This window comes from Balaenoptera acutorostrata, chromosome 10 (assembly GCF_949987535.1).
Source record: "Balaenoptera acutorostrata chromosome 10, mBalAcu1.1, whole genome shotgun sequence".
Taxonomy (NCBI): domain Eukaryota; kingdom Metazoa; phylum Chordata; class Mammalia; order Artiodactyla; family Balaenopteridae; genus Balaenoptera; species Balaenoptera acutorostrata.
This window is the reverse complement of record NC_080073.1, coordinates 25,765,782-25,789,684: the sequence shown is the minus strand read 5'-3', so window position 1 is coordinate 25,789,684 and position 23,903 is coordinate 25,765,782. Positions and strand designations below refer to the sequence as shown.

Genomic DNA, 23,903 nt, shown 5'->3' with positions numbered 1-23,903 from the left:
CCAGGCCACCGCCTTCCCTTGCCAGGACTATTGCAGTGGCCTTTCAGCTGGGCTCCTGTTTGTAATCTTGACGCCTTCCTCCCAACCCAAGTCTGTTATCTACATATCATAAACCATGACCCTTGCAAACAACAGATCATGTCATTCACCTAGTGACTTCCTAATTCACTGTGAATAATGTCCACAGTCCTTACCTTGACCTAGTAGGCCCTTCATGATGTGGCCACTGGCTACCTTTTTGACACATCTCTTATCACTCTCCACACTGCACTCCAGCCCCACGGGCCTTATGGATGCTTTCTGAGCAGGCCAAGAACACCCCCGTCTCAGGGTCTTTGCAGCTGCTCTACTTTCTGCTGTACCACACAGATATCCATGTGGTTCACTGCTTCACTCCATGCAAGCCCTGCTCAGTACAATGTGAGGCCTTTTCTGACCACCTCGTCTAAAAGCACATCACCTCTTTCTCTCTGCCATTACTGTGTTTGACCTTTTTTCTGGTATGTATCAGTATCTGGTGCTATATCATATATATTTATATCTTTATTTGCTCATTGACTGGAATCGCCATTGGAATGATCTTCATAAAAGCAAGGACTTTCTTATTTGTCAGTCACTGCTCTTTCTAAATACCTGGTGAGTAGACAGATGGATCTGATAGATGTACGTGTGTATGTCTGGAAGCTCAGGGCGTGAGAGTGAGATTATCTACCATTTACTGAGCACCTTCTTTGTTCTAAGTATTTAACAGACAGAATCTCAAATAATCCTTACAACAGCCTTATAAGGGTAGATATTCTTTTCGGCCTCTTTTAAGAGCAGAAGAAACTGAGGTTCAAGGACTAACAGCAGACTGCTCAAGGTCATGCAGCCAGTTAACGTCAATGTCTGGATTTTTACTCAGCTCTCTCTGAATCCAGCTCTCAAATTTCATATATGTATTATGGTATTTATTGAGATATTCATCTCCATTCTCTTCACCTGTCCTAAGCTCTGTATTTCCTGGACTCGGGAGCTTTTGCAAGACAGAAAGCAGGAGTTACCTGAACACAAAGGTTTTTCTACTTTTATAAAAGTCCACAGGTGGTTCCTGGTGTGCACAGGAGGCTGGGTCCCCAGCATTGCCTGAGGGTTCCTACTTCTCACTCTCAGCAGGGAAGCCAGAGGCACAGGACTTGAAGGGACCACGGGATGCAGGAGGCACCCAGATGCAAGTTGAGGCCCTCTCCCTTTACTGCCCCCACTTCTCCCTGCTACTTCTGGTACTCCACAAGCCTACTACTTTCTAATGGGACTTGGCTCAGTTAAGACTGCATTTTCCAACCAGTCCAACAGGATGTGGGCTTAAGGGGTTGTAAGTTGATTTACACATTTTTTAAAAATGTGCATTTCTTGCACATCTGGCTAAGATTCATACCAGCTGCACATACGCGGAGAAGAATATCTCACAACCAAGTCCAATTCTAAAATAGGACCCGTTGACCTTGGGGACCCACGACTAGTCATCCCCCTTACGGCTCCCCCAGTCCCCTCCCAATTCCAGAGAATTCACTTGCTTACAGGGTTCCAGTCCAGAGCCTTCCACCGCCCACAGGGGGTCACAGAACATTCCTCCTTGGCCACTGGTCTAGGGAGGGTTGCACAGGCACTCTCGTCAGCCACAGAGCCATCCTCGTCCCGACAGCTGACATATCTCATCCGGGTACCTTTGCCGCAAGTGGCTGAGCACTGGGTGTTGGAAGAAAACAATGCAGAGACGTCATGTGAAACAGTCACTCACTGGATAGAAACCTATTCTCTCAAGTCGTGTCAGAGAACGTCTGCCTTCCCTCCCACCCTCTCTACTTCTTCCGTTCTTACTGGCGTCCAAGACCCAAATCGCCACTGGGTCCTTGGAGCACTGTGTGTGCTTCTCCTTGCTTCCGGGGCAGCGGGGGGAGGGTGACAAGATGGTAATTCACAGTCCTAGACGCGGATGGGAAGAAAAGACCAAAGTTACCTTTCAGTCATGGCGTATACAAATATAAGGACTAAGAACTCTAAGATCTCAGACTTCTGGGTGATTTGCGGCAAGTCACGTGACATCTCTCAGCCCCCAACTACAAATTCAACTGTGAAATGGGATATAATCTGAGCCCCTTTGTGGGTGCCTTAATACAAAACCACATTTATTTACCTGTTTGTGTGAAGAAGATATTGTAAAATGACACACAGTTTAGGAAGGAGCAGCATACCCTTTTAAAATTATTAACTGTTAATTTTTTGAAACATTCTGCAGGCCAATTTCTGTTCCTACATTTCAATTCACTTCCTAATCAGATTTTGCTCACCATGAACTTGCTTTCCGAGTGTACCCGCAGATAGCTCCTGAGGCCCCAAAGAAGGTCAACTCTAGATACAAGACGTGTATTCATCACAAAGCCTAGAATTTATATCACACCCCTCAATCACTCAGAGGCAATTCCTATGATGGACTGAGGTTATCCATGCGTAGGTAATACTCCCAGATTTCCAAATGGGAAATCGGAAGTACACACCTGTTCACAATCATTCCCAGCCTCAGTGGTTATCAAATGTTCTTGGATTAAATACATACCCATTAAATGCCCAGGATGCCCTGGGCACAGTGCAAAGTGCTGGAGGCTCAGTGCTGTAGCGACTTTAGGAAGCTTACCAACTGAACAGGAAATTCTGTTATTTGGTTCAGACCTTGCCTATTCCTCTGCCTGGGGTCCAAAGAATGGCACAGGGAACTTGTCGAACAGTGAAAAATTTATTCACATGCTGCAGCTGCAGGAGCTGCCCTATAGTCAGTCTATGGATATTACTGAATAACTTAGAAACGTATGTTGTGAATCTCTAAGGGAGTCGCTAAGACCTTACTTTCTGTGTGTTTAGATGTTGCAGCTAATTCCCAGGCATTTATCATGCAGTGGGTTGGAACATTTCAATAAAAAAAATAAAGATGACACAAGTCACAAGCGGTGTTTGGTTAACTGATCAGCAATGACAGCATGAACAACACCGCCATATTCATTTCCTTTTTTGAGACTCTGCATCCATCAACAACACATGTTGCCAAGTAGCAGACTGAGGGCACTCAGAGCTGAGGCAGTACAGTGGCCAGATGGGGCCTCAGGGCATAACTTCTGGGTGTAGCCTGGGTTCAAATCCTGTCTTCTGCAATTAGCAAAGCTGATCTGCAAACCCAAGTCTTCTCTTTACATAGTCTCCTTACACAAATGATGCCAAAATCAAGGTCCACATGGAATAGCTTGCTGGTGAATGATTACCAACTAGCTCTCTCGAGAAACATGGCGTGCTTATGTGTATGTATAGATATGTATGTGTATATACATATATACATACACACATATTACATGCACCTATGCATGTATATATATGCTTGTTTATTATAAGTTTTTCTGATATAAAGAACGTGTAGCATAAAATTTACAAGTAACAATAAAATATACAATTCTTTATTTTAAATTTCATAGAGCCCATTGATTCTCGCAGAATACTTTTGTTGTTTTTGCTGAACTCTTGAATCTGTGGCTGAACGATGGTTGTTGTTGCTGGACAAGTGTAGTTATGACATGAATGTCAGTTGATATTTTGTTTACATTTAAGAGTATCGTGGGCTTCCCTGGTGGTTGAGAATCTGCCTGCTAATGCAGGAGACACGGGTTCGAGCCCTGGTCTGGGAAGATCCCACATGCCACGGAGCAGCTGGGCCCGTGAGCCACAGCTGCTGAGCCTGCGCGTCTGGAGCCTGTGCACCGCAACGGGAGGGGCCGCGATAGTGAAAGGCCCGCGCACCGCGATGAAGAGTGGCCCCCACTTGCCGCAACTAGAGAAAGCCCTCGCACGAACCGAAGACCCAGCACAGCCAAAAATAAATAAATAAATAAATAAATAAAATAAATTTAAAATAAATAAATAAAAAATAAAAGGCTGCTAGTAAAAAAAAAAAAATTGTTAAGAGTATCGTGAAAGAGAAACAATGAAGATGTATGTCAGAACTTCACTCACTCACCCAATGACATGAACAATTTCTTTGCTGAACCAGAAAATAATTTTCAAATACCAGAAAAATATTTCCTTATTTTTTTATGCTATTTACAACATAACAGCTGCAGACACAAGACTTTTAAGTTTAGTCTGCATTATTAACATTTGTTCCCTCACTTTTTTGAGTCTAAACAATCAATACAACAATCAATTAAATTACAGCATCTACTGATTTCTGTGGTGTAAGTACTCTCACCATGGCCAATTTCAAGCTACCAACTTGATATCCATGAACACAGAGTTAAAAAGGGCTGTGCAGTAGCTCACCACTATACAGTATTTCCACCATGCAAATACATACAAATGTAATGTAAATCAGAGTAAACTACAGGAAAATAATTAGAAAGGGAAAAGTGAGTATTTCTCAACTTAATTTTTAATATCATCTATTTATTTATAGGTTTTTATTTTCAATTTTTAATAATGGCTGTATTTAACAACCAGCTTGCAAAATTTCTGAAAATTTACCAACCATCGCTTGTGAGCTGGAACAAGCTAGCTCCAGCACATGCAGCCTGAAGATGAGATACTATTTGCCAAACCCTACATTGAAATCATTAAAAAAATCTGAGTTCAAGAAAACCAGCCCAAAGAGTCAACCTTTGCCACCCAATAAGAATCAGAATCAAGCCTACATACAATTCCAATAAGCAGAGAAGAACAAAACTGGTACATCAAAATATTAGATCCAGAATGTAACAAATAAGTAAATCCAGAACAATTTAGTTAGTCTACTGTTTCCTCTACCTACATACTTAACTATGAAAGGACTTCAGTTTTGAATGAGCTCCTGGGAAGTTTTGGCATCAGTGCCCAAAGCCAATAACTGATTTGGACCAAGGAAACTTACCTGGGTATCAGTTGGTCTAGTTGCTGCGTTGCAGTCATTGTCGTCCACCACTGACATGTATGTCCCAATGATGCATTTCACTGCTCTTAGCTGGTATCCCTGTCCACAAGTGACACTGCACTGGGGGAAAGAAAGAAAACAGAAAGTATATACAATCTAGCCAATGTTCTCTTTCCCTAACTTTACCTATAACATTCTACAAGAGAAAAAATATTTCCATCATAGTGGGCCAGAGGGCTGGCACTCAAAGTTATTAGGTAAAAGCAGGTAATCCTACTCTGTACAAGTTATACTGATCGATTATCAAGATATTACATGGAATTATTTCTGCCTCCCATTGGAATTATGTTTGTAGGAGTTCAGTTCCTCGACTGGGAACCCCTGGAAGGAGGGGAGTACATTTCAATCATTTTGACATCTTTCACACTATACCTAGCAGAATGCTGTGGCTAAAATAGGTACTTTATACAGTTCTTATCTGACTTCTGGAAAATTTTCCTAAAGCAATTATCAGAGTTTGCATGAGTATTTTTGTATAAGAATGGTCTTTGCAATATTATTTATAAAAGGCAAAATATTAGAAACCACTTAACTAGGCAAGAACCAAAAGTCAATTAAATGCACCATGGCAAACAGATCATAAGGAAAATGTAGCCACTAAGCCTAATTGTTAGATTTAAAAAGCATCTAAAAAACAATAAGTAGAGGGAGTGACGTCATGGAAATGGCAGTTCAGGAAGCTCCAAGAGTCGATCCCTCCACTGCAGCAACTATTAAGCTGGCAAAAAAATGGCAGAATCTTTTTTTTTTTTTAACTCTGGAAGCCAATCAAACACTTAAAGCAGCTAGGTGAGTGCTTATTGCCAAATTTCAGTAGAAAAGTGTTGAGACATTTTTGCTTATTGCCCCCTGCCATGTTACACGTTCCTCTCAAATGCACATGGAACATTCTCCAGTACAGACCATATATTAGGCCACAAAACAAGTCTCAATAAATTTTAAAACCCTGAAATCCCACAAAGTATCACCTCTGGCCACAATGGAGTGAAGTTAGAAAGAAATAACAGGAGGAAAACTGAAAGATTCACACATATGTGCAAATAAAACAACAGAGTCTTAAATAACCAGTGGATCAAAGAGGAAATCACAAAGGAAATTAGAAAGTACTTTCAGATGAATGTAATCAAAAATAAAACATAAAATTTATGTTTTAATAAATATAAAGATGCAGCAAAAGCAGTGCTCAGAGGGAAATTTGTCTGTAAACACGTATATTATTAAAAAAAAAAAAGATCTCAAATCAATAACCTAACTTTACACCTTAAGGAACTAGAAAAAGAACTAAACTCAAAAGTAGCAGAAGGGAAAAAAAAAAAAAGACTAGAATAGAAAAACAACAGAATCAACAAAACCAGAAGTTGGCTCTTTAAAAAGATCAACAAAATTTATAAATCTTTACCTAGACTGACTAAAATGAGAGAAGACTCAAACAACTAAAATCAGAAATGAAAGCAAGAGCACTGCCGCTGACTCTACAGCAATAAAAAAGGATAATGAAAGTACGGTGAACAATTATATGCCAACATGTTAGACAATCTAGATGAAACACACAAATTTCCAAACACACAGTAATTACCCAGAAACACAAAAATCACAAAACCTGACTTAAAAAGAAACAGAAAATTTGAACTTTTATAAGAAGTAAAAAGATTGACTCAGTAATCAAAGACCTCTTAATAAAGAAAAGTCCAGGACCAGATGGCTTCACTTGTGAATTCTACCAAACATTTATAGAAGAATTAAGTACTATTCACAATAGCCAAAAGGTGCAAACAACCCAAATGTCTGTAGAGGGATAAATGGATAAACAAATTACGGTATATCCATACATGGAATATTATGCAGCCATAAAAAGGAATGAGGTACATATGTGTGCTACAACATGGATGAACCTTAAAAACATCATGCTATGTGAAAGAAGCTGGAGACACAAACAGTCACATATTGTATGATTCCATTTGTACGAAATACTTAGAATAAGTAAATCCATGGAGGTAGAAAGCAGATTGTTGGCTGCAGGGGTGAAGGGGAAATGGGGAGTAACTGCTTAATGAGTATTTTGGGGTGACAAAAATGTTTTGGAACTAGATAGAGGTGGTGGTTGTACAACATTCTGAATGTACTAAATGCCACTGATTTGTTCACTTTAAAATGGTTAATTTTGTTTCGTGAGTTTTACTTCAATTAACAAAAAATTGATTAAATACAATCCTATTTTTAGTTTTTAAAACATAAGGAGACAATCATAAATGTATTAACTCTGCAGTGTAGAGCTAGGAGTGTGGTTTTCTTCTTTTTGCTAAATTACTTTTTGCAAAACTTCTCTTATGAACATGCGTTATTCTTCAATATTTTAAGAAACAGTCTGTTGCCCTGAATTGCATGTTCAGTCAAATGAAGGACAAATTTCTGGCTAGGACTGACCTGGTATAAACACACATAAAAAAATAGGCCTTTTAGTTCTAAAAGATGTTATATTCAAATCTGAACAGTGGCCCTGAGCTGTGCTCTCCTCCAGTTATTATTTACAAGAGGTAGCAGATATATACAAAAAGGAGGCAAGATCTGGGGCATGAGTGGACTCCCCTTGTTTAATAAGCGTGATCAAACATGATCAACCATTCTGACCAAGGATGCTGTGTAATGGAGAGGAAGAGTGCCAATGTGAACGGTAGAAATTGTAAGGGTGTAGTAATGAAGCTGCTCTTATTTACTGCACGCATGTTGGAAATGAAGACGTAAGCTAGGGAAGAGGCTGTGGCTGGATAGGGTGGAGGGAGAGTCATTCTTAAAGAGATTACACAAGTGACAGCAAGCAGCTGCTTTGCTTCTCTTGGGAACGTGGAGTGCTACTTAAATAGTACCCGGAATGCTTTTGCTTCTATATTAGGAAAGACTTAATTCCAAGAGTAGTGGCTTCTTAAATGCAAGCCCAAGGGAGACTTTCACTCTCTCCTTTAAGAACAGTTCAAATGACTGTGAAACCTACACTGGGGGCTTGGAAAAGATTCTTTCAAAGAGAGATGATTCCTGTAACCTTTGATCTAATTAATTCTGTTTGAAAAGTCTGAATAATTTATGAGAGGTGAACGTAGGAATCATGACACTGGGAGCCAAAACATCCCTTCCAAATCCCAGTCCAGACCCTCCTGCCAAAGACACTGGCGCTGGATCACATTCTGTAACAGACCCACAGCTGCACGCTAGTAGATAACATCAGCCAGGCACGAGATCTGTTGTGAATTTGTTCAAATTCGTGTGTGCTCAAGCTACAGTTTTAACCCAAGGGCGAAGACACGCACGTGGGTCTGGAAAAGGAATAATCAGCTCCAGGAGGCCAAGCGGCAACCCTCAGAAGTGGGGCAAAATGGTTGCAGAGTTTCCATCACTTGGCGCCAAGGAGGTGCAGTGCATGCCACATGCCATAGTGGTTAAATCCCAGCCGCTGGAATGTCCCTCTGCAGGCCCGCTCCAGATAAGAAGGAAAGAATGTAGTTAAGAACTTTATCATTCAAAATACCTGTCCCCAGGGACCTGCCTGCCAGGACGCACATTCTGGCTGCTGACAGGTCTGCATGGAGGCTGGCTTGGTCTCAGGGTCACAGATTCTATCGTTTAATCGATCTTCGCCAAACTGACACCAGACCTGGCGGTGCTTATGCCCTTTTCCGCAGGTGACCAAGCACTGTAATAAAAGGTACAGCCAGTCAGGGTCATTTCTGAACAATGTACTGTGGTTCCCGGGGATTAGTCATTGATTAACAGGACCAGGTGTGCTCTTTTCCCACAGCAATTCCTCTCAGTCGTTGCAATTTGTAAATACATCAAGGTTCATGCTTTTCACGCGTTCACTCATTCGTTCATTCATTCTGTATTTACCCAGGCTCTGGGCCAGTTTCAAGCACAGAATAAACTTAACACAGCATCATGCTCTGAAATCCTGAAAAACAGCATTCATGGTTTGGTAGCATAAGAGTTAAGGGTGGGGAATTTACGAGTCAGACTAACCTAGTTTTTAATCCTAATACTGGTTTTTAATCAGCTGTGGATACTAAGTGATCTCCCTGTACTTCAATTTTCTCATCTGTACAATGGGGACTACAATAATGCCTACTGCCAGGAATTGTGAAAACTAAGTAAGAAAAATCCAAGTGAAGTACTATAGCACATGCTCATCCAATGAGTCTTAAATATAATCTAAATAAATAAATAAATAAATAAAATCATCATTATTACCTACTTTCATTGTAGAAAACTTGAGAAATACAGAAAGACATAAAAGAGAAAACTATAACGATCCCCAAATCTCACTACCTACCTAGGGATAATTATTATTAAAATTTTGCTGTTTTCTTCCCAGTCTTTTTAGCTATGGAATGTTGGATCATACTGAATATATACTTTGATATCTCCCACTTCCATTTCATTAAGTATTTTTGCAAAGGTTTGTTACTTAATTTGAGATGATACTTTAGCTAGTATTAGCTATCTAAGTAGAACTTAAACCCAATACCTTCTTTCATCTTTTTTTTTTTTTTTTTAACTAAATACTAGAATTGAAGCTAAGGCCACTTAGTTAACATAGAACATAAGAACTAGGTTTGTTGTTAATTTGTCCAGGAGTCAGACACTGTTAATCACATGCACTGTTACTTGTCTGCCATTTCAGAGGCGTTAATAGTATTCTTTTACGACTCAGATTTTATTTAATGTTGAAAGTAAACAGTTAATATTGCACTTGCACGGATGAGATAAGGGAATGGATGCAGGAGCTGTAGCAGGGAAATACCTCTTTCCCCACATTCCTGACTTGGCCCATAAATAAGGCAATTTCTGTTCCCCTGCCACTTGCTCCCCTGAAGAAAGGTGGAGGGGGGCACTTGCTCGGTGAGAATCTCACCAGGAAATACTGACACTGTCTATAAAAGCGAGTTGCTGTCCTCGGGCCACCTATGCTACACAATGGAGGGTTAGCCTTACGCTTCATCGGGTAAGGGACAAGCAAAGCATAAATCTGGACTACTCAGCCTGCTCCTTTCTCTTTTTCCCAAGTTTTCCACTAGCAACTAGATGGGTAATCAAATAGGTCACTCACTGGGGTCTAATTCTCTTATTTCAAAAATAAGAAATCAGGGAATCTTATTTTTGACTTCAGATCGAAGCCAATGCAGCTTTATAATTAATAAAGAAAGCCCTGATTTCCCTTATAGCAACTTAGCCAGGGCTCAAAGAGGAGGGAAGGGGAGGAGCTGGAGCTTCAAAAATCACCAACAGAAGCTACTATGGCGGGTGATCCAGATAAACCCACTGTGACTCTGAGGTCACCGGTGGACCAGTCATGTCCAGTGAGACAGTCATGGGGCAGGTGGAAGACTGGAGTTGTTTCCTCAAGAGGAGGTGGGAGAAAGGTGCAGCTGGTCTAGCCTTGAACTGACCTGGGGGAGACTCAGAATTGAGTATCGGAGATGAGCTGGGGGAAATAACAGCCTTCACATCTCACCTCTGACCAGTCTCCTGATTTCCACTGTGGACAAGGGAACTCGTTGCACTTCTGAATGGTGACTTTCTCTTGATGCGTGCATTTGCTATCATCAAGTACATCATTACGGGTGTTGACACAAATAGCCCTTCTCCTCTGGGTTCCACCATCACAGCTTTTAGAACACTGAAAGGACAAAAAAAATGAAATAAAATTATTGCTGAGTTTCTCATCAAGCATGCTCAACATACCGGCTAGGCTGGCTTGTCTCTTCCAGTCCGTAAGAAACAACCAACCAACAAAGCCTGGTCAATTTTAGTTGTTATTTTAGGGGTATCTGTTCATGTTATCAATTTATTTACCAGGTTTATACCGAAGTCAATATTAGCAAACTGGCAAAGGAAAACAAAATTGGACATAGCTTGTGGGATATGAAAAAAGTGTTCTGTTGAGTTGTTCCATCACTTCCAATTTTCCACATGCCATGCCCACATCAGACATTACAAATCAATCACGGTACTCTTCTGCAGTTTTAATGGGGGCAGCCATTATAAATCAATCATGGTACTCTAAATGGGATTTCTCAATGCAGCTCTGCAAGAAGCCATCATCAGCTAATCAGACTTACTCCAAGAAGAAGACCCTCTGAGTGAGAACCAACTTACTTCAGTCCAAGCAGAATAGCGCCAGCCACCCGTGTTACATTCTCCTGAGCATTTTTCCCGGTTGCTTGGTTTGGGGTGACTGCTGCAAAAACTGTCATCAACCTTCTCGGTCTTCCCATCTAGCCTGCTGTATTTGGCACAGTAGATGTCTAATGTGCGGTAACCCAAGCCACACTGGGCACTACATTCACTCCTGCTGGCCACGTGCCACCTATGCATAAACAACAGGGAGAAACCAACATTTCTATTAAATATATTTGTCTTATCGAGACTCGACTGGTGGAAGAGTTGAGCTCTGTTTTCTTCCTTAACTCAAATACCATGAAACCCAAAGCCACAGTCAGTTACTGAAATCCAATTTAAAACCAGCATTTCCATGTATTTTTCATGGCTGCCAACGTACACGTAAGTCACAGAGTGACAGTCAGTGGTTCTATGTTTGTGAAGATTCTCCCCCGATACAGTCAATCTGAAATTCAAGCAACCAAAAAGAAAAAAAAAAAACCCACTGGAATTCAGCAGAGCAAAAAAAGCAATTTTATATTTAAAAGGTTCATGCAACCTAGCCTTTCATTTGTCAAGGAGGCTGCTTTAACAGGGAGCCACTGTTGGAAACACTCCCTAGGAAGCCTCCTTTATGTGGGCCTGTGCTGGAAAATGCTCAGTGAACCTCCTGTGAATTAGTAAAGGAATGGATAATTTGGACTATAATTGTGAATTTCAAGTATGCTAAACTGTGTACATTACTATCTGTGAATAAAGACTATAAGTTGCTTGAAGCCATGGACCATAGTCTATATAACTCAATTACAATTTTTTTTTTTTGGCTGTTTAGCATCTTAGTTGCGGCACACGGGATCTTTGTTGTGGCACACGGGATCTTTCGTTGTGGCACATGGGCTTCAGAGTGGGCGGGCTCAGTAGTTGCGGCACGTGGGCTTAGTTGCCCGGCGGCATGTGGGATCTTAGTTCTCCGATCAGGGATCGAACCCAAGTCCCCTGCATTGGAAGGCGGATTCTTAACCACTGGACCACCAGGGAAGTCCCACAATTTTTTTTTTAAAGACTAATTTTTTTTAGAGCAGTTTCAGGTCCACGACAAAACTGAGAGGAAGGTACAGGGATTTCCCACATACCCCTGCCCCCACATATGCAGAGCCTCCCCATCATCAGCACTCCCCACCAGAGCGGGACATCTGTTACAACTGATGAACCTATGTTGCTACATCATTACCAACTACAGTCTATAGTTTACATTAGGGTTCACTCTTGATGTTATATATTCTATGGGTTTAGACGTATGCTTAGTGAATATATATCCACCGTTACAGTATCACACAGACGTAAAAATCCTCTGTGCTCCACCTATTCATCCCTTCCGGTCCCACGATTATTCACTTTTAAAAGTAGATTTGAATCTACAAATTTTTGTCAACTTTATATCCCTAGTACCTATAAGACTTTTACGGCGCACAGTAGGTGTTCACTATGTACTGATAAATCAAGTGGTTCTTTTAATGCTCCAGCAACGGAGCTAGAGGTTAAAAAAGAAAAAAAAATGCTTAAAATGAATAGAACAGTCTAAAAAATGAGCTTGAAACGTGTTTCGTTGATCAAACTTAGCAATCCCAAAAGGATGATTTCTTTATAATCTTCATTTGAATTTGCTCTTGATTGTTAATTCTCTCCCGCTCATAAACTCCGTGGTTTGCCAAATACCAATGCCCTAAGAGTTCTCCCTTCTACCCTCAGGAAGACAAGAGGAGCACTGGACACACGCTTATCTTGGAATTTCTCACAAATGCTCAAAAGTAGGTCAGAGTTGACCCACTCCTACATTTGGCATGTAAAGTGGGCTACTGAGATTTTCCATGAGAGTGACATAGTATTTGGAGGATTTATTTCTAACCGGAACATGTTACATGGGGATTGTAAAACAGTGCTTTATCTCATCCTGTCAAAGTTTAATCTGGGCAAACTCTCACTTCCCTAAGGAAGTGAGGCAAAAAATGTGGACCAATTCAATAGAGGCATCTGGAACTTTCATCTGCCCTTTGATTCTCAGCTACCTTCTCTTTGCCTTCATCATCATTTCCTCGTGGAAGGGTTATTTTCCATCCTGGATAAGGGAGCCAGGAATCCTGCCCCCTACAAGAAAGCACACCAGCAGCTTGGGCTGGAAAAGCGTACCAGAGTTTCCCTGATATTCATACAATCCCCAGAACCCAGGCAGAGAACGTGGCGGAGTCTGTGGAAAGGTCACAGCACTGCTTTAGGAAAGTTCTCAAAATGCTATCACTTACTTCACTTATCATCACACTGGAAAGTCATCTCACCTTCAGTGTTCTGAATTCATTCATTCATGTCAGGTGACAACTGTAATGTGTTACTATATTGCAAAAAGCAAAGTGTTTGTTAATAAGTGGAAATAGAAAAAAATTGTATGTTTCCGTGGGTGTGTGGGGCATTGTGGCATTAAATAATTTGAGGAACTACTGCTTTAAGCAAGTTCCTCTATTGCAGAACTTCTCAGGGCCTTCAGAATGTTAATCTGAACTACAAATCTTCACATAGTGGAGAAGACAGTCAGCAATACTTCTCACACATACTGGTTTGCCGTGCATCAGCCTGCTGAACTAGCATTCCATAAAAATGTTTTGGGAAAAACTGTTTTAGAGTTTGAGCAACCAGTACTAATCTTCTCTCCAGTCTTTCAGTTTTGCACAAAGATACTTGGCAATTATTAGTATAAATCATAAAAACAGCCACTGTCAAGTTGACAGAGAGAAGACAGACAGTTAATGCCTTCTTTGGGCTCAGTTTCTGCATTTGTCTGTTTTTCAGTAAACAACTTTATTCTTCCAACAGTCTGTAAATGCCAGTAAAATATGAGCTTGAATGCTGACATATAAACACAATCTTCTAGGGACTTCCCTGGGGGTCCAGGGGTTAGGACTCTGCGCTCGCACTGCGCTCGCCGAGGGCCAGGGTTCAATCCCTGGTTGGGGAACTAAGATCCCACAAGCTGTGCAGTGCAATCAATCAGTAAGATCTTCTACTTAATTTCAGACATGAGCATGCACCTGTCTAGTTATGAGGCTTTAAAAACTAATCCTAAACTTCCCCTTTTTTTCTTTTCATTTCTAAATTCTCCCCCACAAGGTCTGTCACTTCTACCATAGACACGTCTACCAAAAGGCATGGCTAAAATTCCTTCACTTTCTTTTCTTTAATCAGCCAGAGGTGCTATCATCACCCAAGCCTGTTCCCTGAGCTACTCCTCCTTTGGTATCAGCAGAGTTTAAGGTGTTTTTTTTTCTTTTTTTACATTAAGTATAAAAAAAACCAGGTGGCTTTCTCCAAATGGGGAATTTAGAATAGTACCTTTGATATACCTACTATATGAAATGCAAAGACTTTAAGATCTGACTTTATTCACCTAGTTACTGTGAAATGAGTTTTAATAAAAATCAAAATCAGAAAGTGCAAATACAAGCTCAACACTTATTAGCTAAGTGACTCCAGGCAGGACACTTAAACTCACAGAGGCTCAGCTTCCTTATCTGTGAAATGGGGGCAAGTAGGATCCATTTCATAGGGCTACTAGGAGCATTAAATGAGACAAGGCATGTGTAGCATTTAACACACATGACAGGTACTCACAAAAAGTAGCTGCTATTATTATTATTATTACCCTTGGTATTTTATTCTCTAACCAAGTTCTGAGTATCATGTAACTCCACGTAAACCATTAATACAAAGTGAAAAGAAATCCAGTTGAGATCTTCTTCATAATTCTACATAAAAGTATCATGGATCCAAGGCTACCTTTCAGTGCATTCTCTCTGTACAACTTGCTTAATTTTTGTTCTCCATCAGAAAGCTTCCAATGCAGGAGAAACTCTGGAGAACATCCAATTCGCCAGCATCATCACCAACTAAATGGCAGCTTATTTTAGAATCTGATTGAAGTGAAAAATATTAGTTTCTCGAAGAAACAGTTCAAACATGATCTCCACCTCAACTTGGTGCTCCTTGCATAAACTTTAAACAGGGTTCTTCAAAAATCATTTTCTTTTATGGTCATGTTCTATTACTTGCGGTTCTTTGTACAAACCCGCCTTTCTTGGGATTATAAGAGCATGCTCAGTGCTGCAGGCAGGTGTTCCACAATATCTGCATTGATCCTTTTGAGACTCTACCAGCCCCAGTTGGATTCAGTCAGTGGGGAAGTGAAATCTAAGGGAATCCAAGTAGGGTAGGCAACAGACATGGAGCAGAAAACTCCTCAGAGTTATTCCTTTTCACCAAGAAAGAGAAATGGAAAAGCTTCATAATTCTCTACTCACTCACCATTTCTTGCCTCAGATTTCATACTTTTCTTAAATATAGAACTGTTTCCATATCTAGATATCTCTATATAAATTTTCTTCTAGTTCCCTCCATAACTCTACATTAGTGCATTGCAATTTTCATGTATGTAAATGTTCTCATAGTGGGTGATAAACACTCTGGGTGGATACAGAGCATTACGGGCACCTTGATGGATGAGGTTACCTCTTTTCTGTTGCCTTTCAAAACAAACTTTTGCGTTTGACGTAACTCCCTCATAATAATACCTATGCAGCGAGTTGTGAGGGTCAAATGAGAACTTTTTTTGGCAAGTGCTATACTCTAGTAGTTGTTTCTAATTCTCAGGAGAAGAAGAAGAAATCTGCAGGTATATGTCTTAGATAATCAGTTTCAGAGGGACGGAAAATTGGCTAAAGCTTATTTCACTGAAACACAAGGAAGGGCGTCTAAAGACTAACAACCACACCTGCTTCTCACATGCAGGGACCTCCTACAAAACCCCCGCAACTCAGTACTAAAGACCATAAGGAAACACTGGCCTCACCTCAGGTCGCAGTCTGTGCCGCAGGGTTCAGTAATGGGTGCTGGCTGGGGCAGCCGATCACATCTTTGATCAGAAACTGTAAGCTGATCAGATTCCCTGGTACAAACAGGTTTTCTTTTCCGCTCCCCTAAGCAAGGAGGAAAACAATTATTCAGACAAAGTAGCCTATTCCATAAACTATTTAGACCAGGAACTGGCAAACATTTTCTGTAAAGGGTTAGACAGTCAATATATTTGGTTTTGTGGGCCACATGACCTCTGTCGCAACTACTGAACTCTAGTTATAGGGCAAAAGCAGCCACTTACAAATGTAAAAAATTGGTGTGGCCATGTTTCAATAAAACTTTATTTATAAAAGCAGGAAGTGGGCTGGATTCGGCCCACGGGCTGTAGTTTGACAACTCATACTGTAGACAAAAGGAAACAAGATAAATCACATAATACGACTACTAAATCTATGTCTCTGGAAAATCAGTTTGGCAGAGCTGATTTTGCTTGGCTTCACACATAATGAGGAAACCTAGCATATCCTGAATCCCTTAAACAGCTCAACTTGCCAGCCCAAAGTGACCAGATAGATGCAGAGAAAGATTAGAAAATGCATGCAGATCGAAAGGTTTATAGATTGCATGTATTTGGCTGCTTCCAAAAAAATAAAAAACACCTTGAATCCCCCAAACTCAACCTAAAAGTACATACCTTGGCAGGGTTTGCTGCATGCTTGCCAGGGTCCATGACTGTTCCAGTAAAACTGCTGGGGTTTGTCTTCAATTGGAATATTGAAAGAATAGCGCACATCAGGGTTGTATAACTTTCCCACGGACAACACCTGGGATGTGCAGACAAAATGGAGAGGATGTGTATGGGCCTGGTGATTCTTGGAGTTAGAAAATGGGCATGGGCTCATTGCCAAGTTTTTACCTGAAGCAAAAGTTCTTGTTCAATGCGATCTGTGGAGTTGATTCTTTCCACTACATTGTCGGACCCGCTGTACTCTATCACGGCATTCCCAACCCGGATTTCCCTTTTGGACATTGTGACAACAAAGTCTCCATTTAGCAAGAATTCACCTTTACTGCTTGATAAAGCTAAAGATGAGAAAAGAGAATTCATTGATTTGTTGCTGTTTGAAATAATACTTTGACAGGCAGAGAGCCAGAGTGTGAAGAATGTAGACTTTTCAGCCAGACACGCACAGGCTCAAATCCGAACTTTGCCACTTGCCAACTATGTGGCCTTGGGACATCACTTTCCTCCTCTCGGTCTTGATCTCTTTATCTCTTAAGTGGAGATAAAACACCTCCCCTTCATGGTGCTCTTGCAAATTAGAAATATAATACAAGCATGCTAATTAGCCTGGGGTTTGTGATACAAGCCCCGCAAACACAGGATTACAGATGGAAGCAATGAGCTGTGGTTACCAGAGGAGAAGGGGCGGGGCGGGGGGCAAAAAGGGTAAAGGAGATCAACTGGATGGTGATGGATGGAGACTAAATTTTTCGTGGTGAGCAAGCTGTAGTATATACAGAAGCAGAAATATAATGCTGTACATGTGAAACTTATATAATGTTATAAACCAACATTACCCCAATTTAAAAAAAGAAAAAATGTTTTATGATTTAAAAATACATATTAATAAAATGAACACTTACAAAATTGGTTCCCACACAAATAACCCTTTCTACTTCATATGAGAATTAGTTGAACCTACTGAATCTTTCTGAGTTTTCTCTGTTTAGACAGATGTTGAAATGTAGAAATCCATAGCCAATACGATGCTCAAATATCACTTCCTTGGTGAGGCCCACTGAGGTAGCCAGCCTCCAATATGGCCCCAATGATCCCTGCCTTTTGGTAGTCACACCTTGTGTTGTTCCCTCCCACACTGAGTAGCACTGACGGTGTAATCACTAGGATACTGTGACTTCCAAGGCCAGGTCAAAGGCATTAGGGCTCCACCTTGCTCTTCCTTGAATCTCTGGCTTTGGGAGAGAAGTCAGCTGCCATGTTGTGAGGATACTCAAGCAGCCTCATTGAGAGGCGTCTTACAAAAGGCAGTGAAGAACCGAAGCCTACTGCCAAGAGCATCTACGTGAGGCATCTGGTAAGTGGATCTGCTAGCCCCAGTCAAGCTTTCGGATAGGATCACAGCCCTAACTGAAGTCTTCACAGCCACTTTAGGAGAGACCTCAAGCCTGAAACACCCAGCTATGCTGCTCCCAGATTCCTGACACACAGAAACTGGGATATTGTATATACTTGTTGTTGTAAGCCACTAGATCTTGAGATAATTTTTTACATGGTAAAACCTACCTGGATCACTGTTTTTAAAACTGCAAGCTCCTCCCATTGGCAGCACAGATTTCATACTTCCTATCCCATTTCCCACCTTAATTTTTCTCCATATCTCTTTGTTTATGCTCTCTCTCCCCAAACAGGAATGTAAGCAAGGATTTTTGGACTGTTTTATTCACAGCTATATCTCAGCTTCTGAAAGAACACACGGTAGATGCTCAAAAATAGTTTTTTGGGGGAAGAATGAATGAATCTACTGTGAATCTTGCAAAAGATGAAACAATCAGTGAAGCTGAACAAGTAATGTTGGAGAACAGCTTGAGTCAAGTGCCAAAACACTGGCCAACTGAGAACATGACAGAGTTAGACCAGTTAGACATTTAAGAAAAGGAAATAAAAATGGACAAAGAAGATGAGATGACAGCTGCTTCAGAAGGAATAATTTACTTATCCAAGTGTCAAGAGAGACTATTGGGAAAGTGGATAAAAACCTCAGGAAGCTTTTTAAAAAATGACTCATTTTCAGATTTTACTGTCAAATTCAAACTTTAAGCAAAGAATGCACCACTCTTATCACATGACTTGACTGGAAAACTTAGGGAAAAATATTTATTAATTGCTTATTCTCCATTCTAAAAACATGGGCATGATTAAAAATCAAAATACAATTTTGTTGAATGTAAGAAAAAATAAAATTGATTTTCATACTTTTTGATTAATTTCTCAAGATAAAAATCCCAATCATATCATGATCAAATCAAATCATATCCCAATCATATCTTCCCCCTAGTATTTACTATAAAAGTTTGGTTTTATTTTAAGTATCTTTTTTTTTTTTTTCAGTACTACTGCTCTTTGAATAATGAATTCTCCCATGTTTTGAGCTTGACATGTAGCAGGTACTCAAGAAAGCAGAGCTAGAAAGAGGCCAGTTACCTTTTGAGCCCTGAACAAAATACTAGAAAGAGGCCAGTTACCTTTTGTAAGTTGTGCAAGATTAGCAAATCTTGGCAGCGAGGGATCCCTTGAAATGCACAGGCCATGTATTTAGGTGAATAAAAGGAATGTGGAAATTTAACCCAGGGTTGGTAAACAGGTGTCCTCCCAGACACAAAAGTCAATCATTTGGTACTAGCCGTTCAAGAAACTACGCAGAACAGGATTCCTTGACAGCATCATGTCTCAGCATCATTAATGACATCTGTCTTGGTTGTGGGATGGGGAGGAGCCAAGTTATCTTAGGTGTCTTCCAGATCCTAACCTGTCCTTCACTGATGCAGGTGATGCACTGTCTTTCACCAGAAGTAGACCAGAAGCAATGCATATGTAGAAGAGGTTGAGAGGATTTAGGGGAAGTAGATATCGTACCCTTATGTGGAAATTAATGAAGGCTGCAATGAAGCTCTGAATATTCCCTGTGGCTCAGTAGCAGCAGTGCCCTTGTTTTCGAGGACACGGGAACCGCACAGAGTTCACCCAGCTGGGCACTACACTGATGCAAGGACTACTCTTCGCAGGATCAGGAATTAATTGCATCCAATTTGATCCCTAAACCTGCGCTTCATCTACTAGAATTCCTACCCTTATAAGCCCCATCGTGGCCCTGAGGTAAAAGTAAGATGCCTTCATTTGAAATGGTTGGGAAGAAAAGTGGTGACACAGCAAAAAAAGCTTCTAAAAAGATAATCTTTTAAAACAGGCAATCCAAGATCTTGGCTTCTCCTTCTTGACCCAAAATCCTTTGATTGTCCCTACTACCAAAACTCCTTAGCGTCACCTTCCTGTATCTTTACAAATCTTGTCTTGACCTATTCTTCCAACCTCACCATTCACTCCCACCAATAAACCTCAACTTCCAGGCATGTTCATCCCCAGGTCAGCTATACATTCTTCTATATGGAGGTAGTAAAGTGAAGTGGTTAAGGGTACAGGGTCTGAGGTCAGACTTTAAAGGATTTTAACTCTTTTCCCATTTTCTGTTCATGTGGCCTTGGGTAAGTTATTCAAAACCTCTCTAAGCCTCAGTTTTGTCCTCTGTATAATGGATTTCTTAGAGAATTGTTACAAACATTAAACAGGATCGTGCATATAGGATTTGGTAGCTGGCAGGTCAAAATGCCTTCAAATGCATTGTCTCCTCAACACACTTTTATACTTGCTTAACCCATGGATAAGAAAAGCATGACTTAAACATTATTAAAATATTTTCTGAGGCCAGGTGACTTCTAATCATGGAAGTGTGTCTCCAGAGCCTGTTAACCACTAAAGTTTTCTAAGAAGAAGGTCAACAAATATCCCTGAAATGAGTGAATGAATTCAGGCGTTCTTTATCTTATGTACAAATTGAAAGCAAATATGTTTAGCTACAGATTTTTAAAAATTTAAGTTATTTGTTCTGCTAGACCGCATGAGCCTCTTTAAGTAAAGCCAACATTTAAAAATGCACTTTTCTAAGCCTAAGAAAGATCCCAGCCCATAGTAGGTGCTCAGTCAACGATGTCGAAAGAACAAGTGATTGATGGAACCTGACACTCATGACACGGAGAACAGAGAGCTTCGAGACAAATAACCGTTTCCCCGTCAGTGTAAACCTCTGACAACCTCATCTCCCCTGCAGCTCCTGCAGCGTGAGACCCACCAGCCATGCAAGATGTAGGAGTTTCAGTGGGTCACTGGTTGGAGACGAGGTTGTTTCTGTGGCACCTCAGGCCTCCTGAGGCTGCCTCCTAACGTGGGTCACTTACATGGCGGTGGCAGGATGTGCTGCCAGAAAAATCACCCAGTTCTTTCAAGTGAAGGCGCATGCTAGCTACTCAGCTGATGTTTCACTAAAAGGGGGGAAATGAGATGTCACAAGGCCAGTTCTGTAAATTAAGCGATAATCCAGTTCTGGCTGTATTCAAAGAGCAATCATCTATCCTATGTTAATTCTGGGGCTCCTTTCCAATGTCTCCAGGCTTCCTCTCATGCTTATGCTGACCTGGGGGCATTTCACCCTTCACTGCATGCTCCTTATCCCATTAGATGGTGAGTAGGAAAGGAGATAGGAGTCATCAGGTGAAATGGAGTTCCTGCTTTATCTTGAACTGAATCGATTCCTGTCTTCCCACTGCCACCATTAATCAAGGGCTAAGTGTCCTGGAGACAAATAAGCAACATGGAAATGGCTCCTTTTTCTCCTAAAGAAACACGAACATGGTGGCACTGGGTGCAACTTGGCTTTAACCCAACAGGAGGGAGGGGTCTATGCTGAAAGGATGACCTTTGACATGGAGACTTTCTGCTTCGGTACCTTGTGAAACAAATAGTTTCCTGAAAACAACAGTCTACTGCCCAGCCTCCCACTAATGCGATTAGGGAGCTAATTTCCTGGGTTGGTTTCCCCCCCATTTCACCCATCAGAGCTGGGTTGCTACAAAGGCCCTCTCTCCTGGAAACTGCTCCTTCACCAACACATGCGAAAAGAGTATGGCTTGACTGACTTTGGAAAAAAAAAATGTGAGGTATACAGATGATGATCGCTTAGCAACCGAACAGCTGGGACTGGCCTCCAGCAGGACTCAACTGGGGGCTTTAAAATCTTCTTAGAGCATTTGCTGCGCCTTCCTTCAAGCCAAGAGTAAACATTTACACACGGCAGATTTGACGACAACATCATATTCCTCCTAACTTGTTAAGAAACCACTGTAAGGTTCAAAGGCTCTGACGTCTTGACCTTCACGCTCGGTGAAGTGTGACTCGCCATCTTTGCCTGGACTTTTCATTTGCTTCCAGAGAGATGTTCTTTGGCCAACAGGTAACTTTCCCATAATATTCCATTAAAGAGCCATGACTACCTCAGACTGTCTGTCCCAGATGACAAATCTTCTTTAATTTTGCTTTCATTCTTTACAAGGAGACTAAGAAACCTCTAGTGAGAAATTAAAGGGTATCAGAAGGCTCTCCCCAATTCAGGCACCTGACCTGGTTGATGAAGTTGAATTGAACTGAGGCCACTGCTTGGAAGGAGATTCTTTTTCTAAGAAGGAGAAGAACAGTGGAGAATCCTTCTCCTTTTTGATGAGAAGAAAGGAGCAGCTCAACATGGTGTTTGGCTGTCAGGAAATTAACCAATAAAGGAGGCTGCATGCAATGCTGCTGGATTTAATTAGAAAGTAGTAAGGCCACAGCAGTCACAGGCTCTAATTTATAATCCAGTCCACGAAGGAAAATGCTTGACCCATTGTGCACAGTGGTTGAAGGAGAAATGTGGGATTCCCCCAAAATAATTTGGATAGGGTCCTCAAGAACTTTGTTAACTGTTTTAAAAGGTACCACTCATTTGGATATTTAGGGTGAGGAAAAGCTGATGCAACCACTGAGAATTGATTCCAAGTAAGATTTTACAGTCTTTAAAGAAGGAATGATTCTGTATATTTCCATCATAATTCCATCCCCCCATTAAGCACATGGCAGGTACTCAGTAAGTGAAGACAGCATGAGCAATAGTTATTATTCAATAATTATTCAATAATTCAGCCATCATGTACTTAGTTCATATCATGTGAAGGCTTCATATCGGGAGCCTTTATAAAAATATAAAGACACAGCTTCCGACCCTAAAACACTAGTGGTCACATGGATAAATAAGGAACAAGTCTCAAATGAGTTGATGGTGACTGCATCCTTTCGGCTGCTCAGGTCAAAACCATGGAGTCATCCTTGACCCTTCTCTTTCTCTCATACACCATATTCAACCCATCCACTAATCATGATGGCTCTACCCTCAAAAGATATCCAGAATTTGACTGTGTACTGCCAATTCCACTGCTCCCACATGGGGACAAGCCGCCAGCACATCTCTCTTTGACTACTGCAATAACTTTCTAACCCATCTTTCTGTTTCTACCCTGTACCCTACCCACTGACCCCATCTATTCTCAACATAACAGCCAGGATACTCTTTTAAAAATATAAATATGATTATTTCATGTTTTTCCTTGGTTCAAAACCTCTAGTAGCTACCCTCGTCTTTCAGAGTTCAAGTCCTTTCAATGATTATATGGCCCTATATGATCTAGTCCTGATACCTGTTTAATCTCATCTGGGACTCTCCTCTGTGCTTACAAAGCTCCAGCCACACTGGCCTCCCTCTATCCTTGGAACAAACTAGACATATTCCTCTTTTAAGGATTTCACATTGGCTGTTCCCTCTGCCTGGAATGCTCTTCCCCTAGATAGCCACTGTCTCTCGCTACAATGCAAGCATTTAAACTCCACTGTTCCCGCCCACCCTCAGTATCCCAATTTCCTTTATGCTGCTCTGTTTTCTAATTTTACTTATTACCTTCTATTACCTGTTTATTGTCTATCTCCTTCCACTAAAAAGTTCTAAGAAGACAGAAATTTTTATTTATTTTTTAATGTTTTTGTTCTGTTTTGTTCATTGTGCCTAGAACAGGGCCTGGCACATATTAAATAAGTGGCTGGCTGAATGAATGATGAGACATTGCAGAAAATGCTACAACAGAGGCATGTGTAAATGTTATATTTAATTAGCACGCTTGGCTAAAGGATCATTGCTTATCGATAAACGATTTCATG

At 40.9% G+C, this 23,903-nt stretch overlaps 1 protein-coding gene across 1 annotated transcript in view; it reads right to left on the bottom strand.

Annotated features, from left to right (window-relative positions):
- Window positions 1–23,903, bottom strand: part of ADAMTS9 (ADAM metallopeptidase with thrombospondin type 1 motif 9) — a 170,017-nt gene that overhangs the window by 87,103 nt on the left and 59,011 nt on the right. Inside the window, exons 17-25 of the mRNA XM_007192397.2 lie at window positions 16,947–17,113; window positions 16,725–16,854; window positions 16,026–16,152; window positions 11,129–11,339; window positions 10,485–10,649; window positions 8,505–8,669; window positions 4,925–5,044; window positions 1,861–1,965; window positions 1,561–1,728 (exon numbers count right to left, since the gene is read on the bottom strand). Of these exons, the coding sequence (XP_007192459.2) occupies window positions 1,561–1,728; window positions 1,861–1,965; window positions 4,925–5,044; window positions 8,505–8,669; window positions 10,485–10,649; window positions 11,129–11,339; window positions 16,026–16,152; window positions 16,725–16,854; window positions 16,947–17,113 (1,358 nt within the window). The remainder of the gene's footprint in view (window positions 1–1,560; window positions 1,729–1,860; window positions 1,966–4,924; window positions 5,045–8,504; window positions 8,670–10,484; window positions 10,650–11,128; window positions 11,340–16,025; window positions 16,153–16,724; window positions 16,855–16,946; window positions 17,114–23,903) is intronic.